The sequence below is a fragment of the Vigna unguiculata genome, chromosome 3 (genome assembly GCF_037176805.1).
Source record: "Vigna unguiculata cultivar grain cowpea cultivar isolate G323 ecotype 2 chromosome 3, ASM3717680v1, whole genome shotgun sequence".
Classification (NCBI taxonomy): domain Eukaryota; kingdom Viridiplantae; phylum Streptophyta; class Magnoliopsida; order Fabales; family Fabaceae; genus Vigna; species Vigna unguiculata.
The window spans coordinates 59,304,646-59,312,875 of NC_140794.1; the positions used below are offsets into that span (position 1 = coordinate 59,304,646).

An 8,230-nucleotide genomic window follows, 5' to 3' on the forward strand; every position below is an offset into this window, starting at 1 on the left:
AAGTATAATTTTTATCATTGTTGTCACACAGCTACAAATCTTGTGATTGCTATACTCTTATTATAATTATTTCTGTGGTTATCATTTCACATATTATTTCATTCATAATAATTACTTATTATTTGTTAGGTTAATTTTTTTTTTCTTTTACTCTTATAAAAAATTCAATTAAATCCTTAATTTTTATTTAATTCAATTTAATTCTTTAATTTTTAAAAATAATTTAATTAGATATTTTTTATTAGATTGGTGATAATTTTTTGTTAAAATCTATACATCAAATCATTCGATTTAAAAAGCGTAAATCACTTCTTCTTTCTCAATCCTATCTAAACTAAACAAAACATATTCATGTTATCGTAAAAAGTAAGTTAAAGCGCAACTCTGCATTATAATGTAAAGTTGTAAAATGAAAATGCTCTCTACTTATATTATGTATTTTGCTACCATTACTATTCTATTTAATCCTAGCACCATTTATTGTAATCTTATTTTTATCAAAATGCGCTCTAAATATTACATCAGTATACGTATGGTCATCTTATCCTTGAATATTATACTTTTATTCTCTATCAGATTGTAATCATCCATCAAAATTTCCTAATGGATGGTTTAAAACTATTGGGAAAAAAAATAAGACTTTAAAAATAATAAATTTAGGATGCAGGCATGAGATTTGTATCATGAATGTTTGTCCAAGTTACGACGACATCTCTCGTAGGTTTCTGCAACATTGCAACCACTTTTGCTGTACGGATAAAATAATGACTCTGAGAACATGACCATTGTAGTCGTATAGTCGGGGGCTTGCTCATGGGTTAAAATTGTAGGGACAGTTTTCATTAAGTTTATGAAAAAAGGAAAAGAATACACATAGTACCAATTTACATATAAACCCTCCACAACAGAGATTCGTGTAACAACTCAATCGCAGGAACACATCTTGCTCAATAACTTAGGAAAAGGGAAGATGGAAGAAGAGTGCATTGGTACTGAAAAAAAAAGAAATACATGACCTATCCAAAACACCTCTGCAAGTACTAATGAACTCACTAATCTTCCATTGAATGATTGCACTGATGATAGTCAGAAACCTGAACTCGTGCCTAAATAAAGGGAAAAGAAAAAGGTGTTTGGTTTCCTTTTCCTATAAAAAATAATCAACCCACCAGATTCTTTTGTATTGTTTTTGTTTGTCTTTTTTCTTATTTAATTAGCCAATATGGTCATGCTGCTGAAGATGATGGTGTAGAATTACGGTTCCCCACACCTTGACGTCCACCACCACGCCCACCACCATTTTGATTTGGCCGTTGAGAACTCCTAGGTTGCCCTGAGAATTCTCCTTGGTTTCTGAATTCATTTCTGCCATAACCTCGTCCACCACCAAATTTCCCACGTGCTCTGAAACTGTCGCTTCGGAAACCACCTCTACCTGGAGGATACCTCCCTCTCCCACTACCGCTGACTAGAATAAGAAGAAAAAGAGCATAATCAACATCTAAAAATGGATCATGTTTAACTCAACATTAAATGTAAAAATGAAAATATATCAATGTACCTCGTGTAGTAGTTCTTTTTTCCTCAACAACAGCTTGTCGCTCACCAACAGTGATAGGTGAAGCCTGAAATTAGTTTTTTGCAAGGTTCCTAGATCAGCATCATGTCGGTAAAAAACCAAACCAGAAAAAGAAAATGCAAATGTATATTATACTTTTAACGAGAAAAGTAAAGTTAAAAATGATACTCAGCATAGGCACTGGGGTGAAAAGTAAAAAAGTTGGTTGACTTGTTTTTGTGGTTGGCGAAAGGAACAGTGTTACAATGACGAGAGAATGCAAAATGGAAATCATGTGTTGCAGGTGAAATTATTGCCTTATTGACACGTACACCAATAAGTAAATAAAAATGATAAAAGAAAATTTTCTGTAACAATAATATGCGTGAGGTAAGAAGCAAAACAATAAAGAGATGCCATGTATCACCAAGTTTGACAGATTTAATCTAACAGCAAGAATACAATTCACAACATCACAAATCCCACTTGGTCTTCATCTATATAAATAGCCTACAGAGTCAAGCCGCAGCACAGTACCAAGCTACTTCCTCAAACAGTTAGCCAAAGGAATCTATGGCTTCGTAACATTAAAAATGAATTTATATTTTATGTAGTGCAACAACGAAACCATTGTACATAATTTTCTAATTATGACAAATTATTTGCATCACTTTACCAAACAAAGAGAAAATCGACTATTAAGTTTACTTGTTAACTACTCTCTGATTCTTCTAAACCATGTTAAAAGAAATTTTTATACATGTTAGATTAAGACTATCTTTTCCTATGGTCGTGAGTGAGTATTGACAATGAAGGGCACAGAAAAGTGTAGCGGTGATGGGAATGCTGAGGTGGGGGAGAAGACACAACAGAGAAGAGAAGATTAGTTCAGGATCAGATATATCAGAGAGAGTTTAAATGGCACTTACTAAGTAAGAAGATGACTGAAACTCTCACGTATGGTAATTCAATTATGTGAGAAGAAGACTAATTAATATAGGCTTTAGTTAGAAAAAGTGGATTAAATGGGACACTTTCCAATGAAAAGGGTAAAAGAAAACCTACTGAATTTTTTATTTCCAGAGCCCAATGATGTTCATTAAACCATATACGCAAGGCAACCCCATCCAGTAGTATAAACTCTATCTCTAGGCAATGTGGACTTGGGATAGGACATGGTGCCTAAAGAATATGTCACGTGATCCTTTTAAATAATGTAAAATGTGCTCTGCCACCACCTTATAATTTGGGTTCAATCACACAAGACTAGTTTGTGAAGTGAGCACCGTCATACTCGTACTTTAGTCTTATCTCTTGTTAACGTGAGATTTGAGTTTTTTTCCAATGCATCCCTTTACCTGACTTGATACATAAATAATATGGTAGGTAACCCTTTTAGTCGAATTAGGATAGACTATGATATTATTTGATAACTTGGATTTTGACCAACAAAACTGGTTGGTGAGGTTAGGATTGTCTCCTATTCATATATTCTTCTCGGATTCTATCTCCACTTAATGTGTAAATTGAGTTATCCCTAATACTTCTAAATCATAAGATCCCATTGACGTCTTTCATAGCACTACAACACAATCATGCTCAATAAACATCTAACAATACCACCTGTAAGCTAAACACAAAAAAATAGTTCCATTTCCAAAGGCACTCACATATTGCTTTAATCTGATTTCTACCAACACCTTCCAGCTTAGAAGCATGTGCAATGTATTAGTAGCAAAAGATGCAGATAATACTCATCTCAAGCTAAAGCTTGGTAATTACCGGCAACATCATACAAACTCATGCTAATTTGTACCACAATCAATAAACTAAAAGATATTAAAATGTATAATCTTATGGACATCTACTTCCGTAGGCAAATAAACAAACAACAATGCATGGCTACAAGATCAACAGCTCAAAATACACAATATGTACCTCAAGTGCACTTTGCATGGAACTCAATTCTTCAAATTCAACAAAGCCAAAACAGAATCCGTGCTGCAAGAAACCAAAAATATAGCATAGCTCATAAGCTTGCCTCAAATGCTTAGTTAATTTGAAAATGCAAACAATAAAATCCACAGACCTTGCTACTTCTAACTTGAATACCACCATGCTTAATAGGACCAAATTTCTTAAAGACTTCTTCAAGTTGCTCAACTGTTGCACTAAATGGCAAGTTTCGTATATATATGGAGTGACCTTCAACTGTTAAAAATAAAAAACAGATCAATTGATTTTAAAAGTAGAATTTGATGCAACAGTATATATGTAATTATTTTGCCTCCTTTTCTTTCATGTATTGATTTGATCTCTTCTGCTCACAAGTTATTTTTAGGTAAACAAGTAAGCCAAGGAGGAAAATGTGTCTAGCTCATAGTTGACTGATCTGAAAAATAAAATGACTGCCAAGCATGTCAATGAGAACCAATGTATACCTTCTTCATGAAGGTCACTACTCTCAGGTGCACCATCACCAATAGGAGCAAATGACTCAGGCACAGGGGTTGATTTGGCAGTAGTAGGCCATTGTTCACTGGATTTAGCAGATGCCACTCTAGCAGCTCGGCTGGGAACGTAGACATGGCCAGATGCTACATTACTTTTCATTACCTTCATGTAAATGAACATCATTAATCTAATAAAATATAAACAAGCAGAAGAGTAGAAGAGGCAAGAAAATATAAGAACAAACTCACAATGGCTGCATATGATCTCCTTGGTGCATCATCCTGGGCTGCAGAAGTTGAATCATGAACCGTAACAATATCATTCTGACTTAAGTCGGTAGGCGGTTCAGCGACCTCTTCATCAATAACTGATCCTTCTTCTTCATCCTGAGGATGATAAACTTCACCACCATTATTATGGTTTTCATCCTCTGCCAAAGCTGAAGTTGCAGTGTCTTCCACAAGATGTTTGGGAGCATGTGTTTCCTCTAGAAGTATAGAAGAAGAAATTATGAAACGAGAGTTAAGTCAAATACAGTTGAATATATACAAACATAGATATTATATACATGTTTGTATGCGTGTGTATTGAGAAAAAATGCAAACCTGATTCTGGCTCATGCACTGTCTCAGCATTTTCACTGATGACATTTACTGAGGCAGAATTTAGCTGCGGTGCATCATTCACCTCAATGTACCTAAAGACATCATTTAAGACAAAATATCCTTTTTCTTGTGGAGCCAGAAAGAATGTCTGTGAGAACTTCCTTCTCACATTATCCTTCCCAGTTAAGCATCCAGTTACTAAAACTATCACACCTCCCTTGTGCGACTCCTGAGCATCAGCAGTTTTTATTTCTGCTGTATATTCATCATAATTCAGGGAAATAATCTTCTCATGGATTTCCTGATCCAAAAATTAGGCAAAGAAATTCGTCAGAAACCAAGCCACTGATAGGAAGCTTACTAGGGTCTATAAACATTACTCAAACACAGACTACACATAATACATGACAAATTTATTTAGCAAGGGAGCAAGCATGCTATCACATTATAATAGTATTTAGCTAAGTATACCAAAAAGTATGAATATTGCCATATGTTTGAAGAAAGTGGTACATGCCCCAAATTCATAATGCAAATTATATGGATAGTAGTTCTATAAATAGAGGTAGAGGGAGATAGAGAAATTATAGATGAACCAAATATGATTCAAACAGATAGAAGACTTGACTCAAGATGGGCTGATAGTAATCATCTAACGTGGACAAATGTAAAGTATCCATGCTGCCTAAACATTGTGCTACTAAGGCAGAAAGAAATCAATAATTTAAGTTAACCATTATAGTACAAGGGCAGGGCAGATAGTCATGATTACAAACTATCGTAATACGTTATAACATAATGATAAAACTAACTCTTTTGTGCATATAGTTACTAACATTCTTTAATCTTGTTATCATCTTGTTTGAAAAGTGCCCTTTATCATACCTTTAAGCAAAGTATGGACGACATATGAAGCATGGTTAAGTTTAGAGTTTTATTTCAAAACAAACCTAACAACCATCTCCTTATTAAGTATACAATATAATATTCCTACATAAATCCAGAAAATTATCCTCTCCCAATTAACCTTGTATAGTTTTAATTCAAAAATTAAAACCGAAACATCATTCAATAATTTTTATTTTATAAACAGTGGTAAGATAAAAAGCATAATTTAAAATATGTCGCATGTCAAAAATAACTATTTTCAAAACGATCATAGATATTCCAAAGAGTTAAAAACAATTCCACTGCATTTTGTCCTTTATATCTTTCACAATCTTAAAAATATTTATCTGGATAATTATTCTAGATGTCGTCGGATGTAAACCATATATGGTTTTATCATGAAAAAACTGAACTACAGATGCATGACCTGGTAGGTCATATACTTACTTGTACAGTTGTCACAGTTGTCATCACACCATTGTTGTCTGATCTGGTTAAGAAACTTGAATCCTGATAAAACCTGTGCACCAAGTTTGGAGATTGGTGCAGAATGTGATAATATTGCTCCACAAAGGCATTTCCAACAACTTGAGCACTGGGAGTAGTCAGAGGGATGGTTTCCGGCATTGCCATCTGCAATAAATTTTACATTAATGTAAAGCAGAAAAATTTATTAATTATGGATAAATCTGGATTATGGAAAGTAAGAGACATATATCAGCTTGCCACACAGCTACGCCCCACCCCATCTCAAACCAACAAAAAGAATTTGCATAACAAGGACAAAACAAATCCTTTTAAAAAATAATAGCTTTTTTTTTTTACAAAAAGACTCTTAAAAAACTGCAAAAAAAAAAAATGTAGGGCGAAAATACACTCGGTGTCTTCAAATCAAAATTTTGGGCGAAAAGAATTGCAAAGCTTCAGATCAGAATCTACAAATAGAGGGAAAAACACAAATGTAGGGTGAAGAGATAAACCAGAATGAAATTTCACATTCACTAACTATCAAACGCACGAATCCCTTAAACAAGAAACTCTCGAGACTGCTAGTCAGTGTCACCACATGTTGTTTCGTCCAATCATCCCTAAAACAAACGACGAAGCTGAATATCATGAATCACACGCGAAAGGGTGAAACACTGCCAATAGCAGTTCGAAAAACGACAAAGATAGGTTCTCTGGAAGAAATCTCAGAATGCCTAAACCAATGCCCCGGTTCCAGGTCGAGTGCGAGGACTACAGTAAATTTGCAACTGTATATAAGTGTTAACGCAATACAACACCCTAATCAAGCCACTAAAGAGCAGTATATTCATTATCCTAACTTAGAAACGTGAACATTGGAACAGTTAAGCAATTTTACACAATTTGGAAGGGGAAACCCAGAAATCACGAGAACCAAAAAATCTTAGTAAAAACCCTAAACAGAATGAAAGTCTACATCGGAACCATTGGAATCGTGGAGAGTAAAGAAAAGAGTTAATGAATTTTGAAAAAGTGGGAAAAGCCTGGAACGAAAAACCGCGTACATCCTGAAAGGGAGAGGAATTGGTCCAAAACGACGTGGTATTGACAGATCAGGTAGGAAGGAAGCTAGTAAAGAAAACCATAACCGAAAACCAGCGTATCCGACAACTATAATTGGGAAAAAAAAGAGTTTATAGACGCACGTGCGTACCTGGTTGGTTGAAGACACGAGTTATGAAGGAGAAAAAGAGAGAGAGAAAGAGATCGAACAAGACAGAGTCCTTGAAGGGCGTGGGAAGAGAGAGAGAGAGAGAGTAAAGATTCTGAAGCTTAGTATGTGTTTGTGTTGTGTTCGGAGATCACAAGAGACGATGACTCCCGCTGTTGCTTTTTCCTTTTTTCTAAGATGCCTTTCCCACGTTTATTATCTATAATCAATAACAATAATTTATTCTAATCTACTAGTGCGTCTCGCGTATAATGGGTATAAATAGTTTTAAAACATTAAATGTTTTCAAATATTTTGTTATGATATGATTAAAAATTTGGTAGAATAAAAACGATAATAATTCTATGGAAATCTATACTTTTTTAATTAGATTTCTTTCTGATTTATTCGGTTGGTTTAATTTATATTATTAATTTTTATATACATCATTCTTTACTAATCTAAAAGATACGATTTGAATTGAATGTGAGGTGAAATTTCAAGTAGTTTCATTAAATATACTTTCTCTAAGTTCAAGGTTTATTTTCCTCGTCAATTAAAACAAGTCATAACAATAATTAGGGTTACATGAGAAATTACCATCTATTTGTAGGTAGAAAAAGAGTTCAAGAAACATCCAAAAAAAAAGTCAAAGAAGTAAATAAACAAATGCAAAGTCTTTGTACCAAGGTATGGTCAGATTCCATGATGATGAACATGGGAAATTTAATAACTTCATAATTAACTAAAATCTAAGATGTTAAGTTCATGAACATATACATAATCAAATGTATTTAACTATTTCATTCTTATTTTAACTTCCCATAAACTTCAAAACATTTTTTAAAATATTCTTCCTTATTTTGTAAACAATTTAATTTTACATGGTATGCTTCCTAGTTTTTCTTAATTTCTCAAATCACAAAAAATATATTTTCTCTTAAATAATCTTCAAATTGTTGCTATAAATTATGTCATTCCATGAAGTAAGTCTATATCTTCTACATTTGAAGCATCTAGTAAAACTAGTTGTTTTGTTTCATTCTT

At 33.6% G+C, this 8,230-nt stretch overlaps 1 protein-coding gene across 3 annotated transcripts; it reads right to left on the reverse strand.

Annotated features, from left to right (window-relative positions):
- Window positions 1-814: 814 nt before the first annotated feature.
- Window positions 815-7,404, reverse strand: LOC114178715 (Nuclear transport factor 2 (NTF2) family protein with RNA binding (RRM-RBD-RNP motifs) domain-containing protein). Of its 3 annotated transcripts, none has more exons than XM_028064770.1 (9): window positions 7,187-7,404; window positions 5,953-6,138; window positions 4,618-4,918; window positions 4,261-4,499; window positions 4,000-4,174; window positions 3,648-3,769; window positions 3,497-3,559; window positions 1,562-1,625; window positions 815-1,468 (listed from the first exon to the last, which is right to left on the reverse strand). In XM_028064770.1, the coding sequence occupies exons 2-9, from the start codon at window positions 6,136-6,138 to the stop codon at window positions 1,227-1,229; spliced, it is 1,392 nt and encodes a 463-aa protein (XP_027920571.1). In that variant the 5' UTR covers window positions 7,187-7,404; the 3' UTR covers window positions 815-1,226. The 3 variants fall into 3 exon arrangements, with proteins under 3 accessions (XP_027920571.1, XP_027920572.1, XP_027920573.1); XM_028064771.2 differs by having other exon boundaries at window positions 7,179-7,391; XM_028064772.2 differs by lacking the exon at window positions 7,187-7,404 and adding an exon at window positions 7,038-7,163.
- Between the last annotated feature and the right edge of the window lie 826 nt (window positions 7,405-8,230).

Excerpts from the sequence above, each read along its gene's own strand:
- LOC114178715 (XM_028064770.1), bottom strand. The coding sequence starts at position 6,138 with ATGGCAATGCCGGAAACCATCCCTCTGACTACTCCCAGTGCTCAAGTT. Across the intron at positions 4,500-4,617 it reads AGTGCATGAGCCAGAATCAG|AGGAAACACATGCTCCCAAA; the intron begins GTTTGCATTTTT and ends CTATACTTCTAG. Across the intron at positions 4,175-4,260 it reads GGAGATCATATGCAGCCATT|GTAATGAAAAGTAATGTAGC; the intron begins GTGAGTTTGTTC and ends ATTTACATGAAG.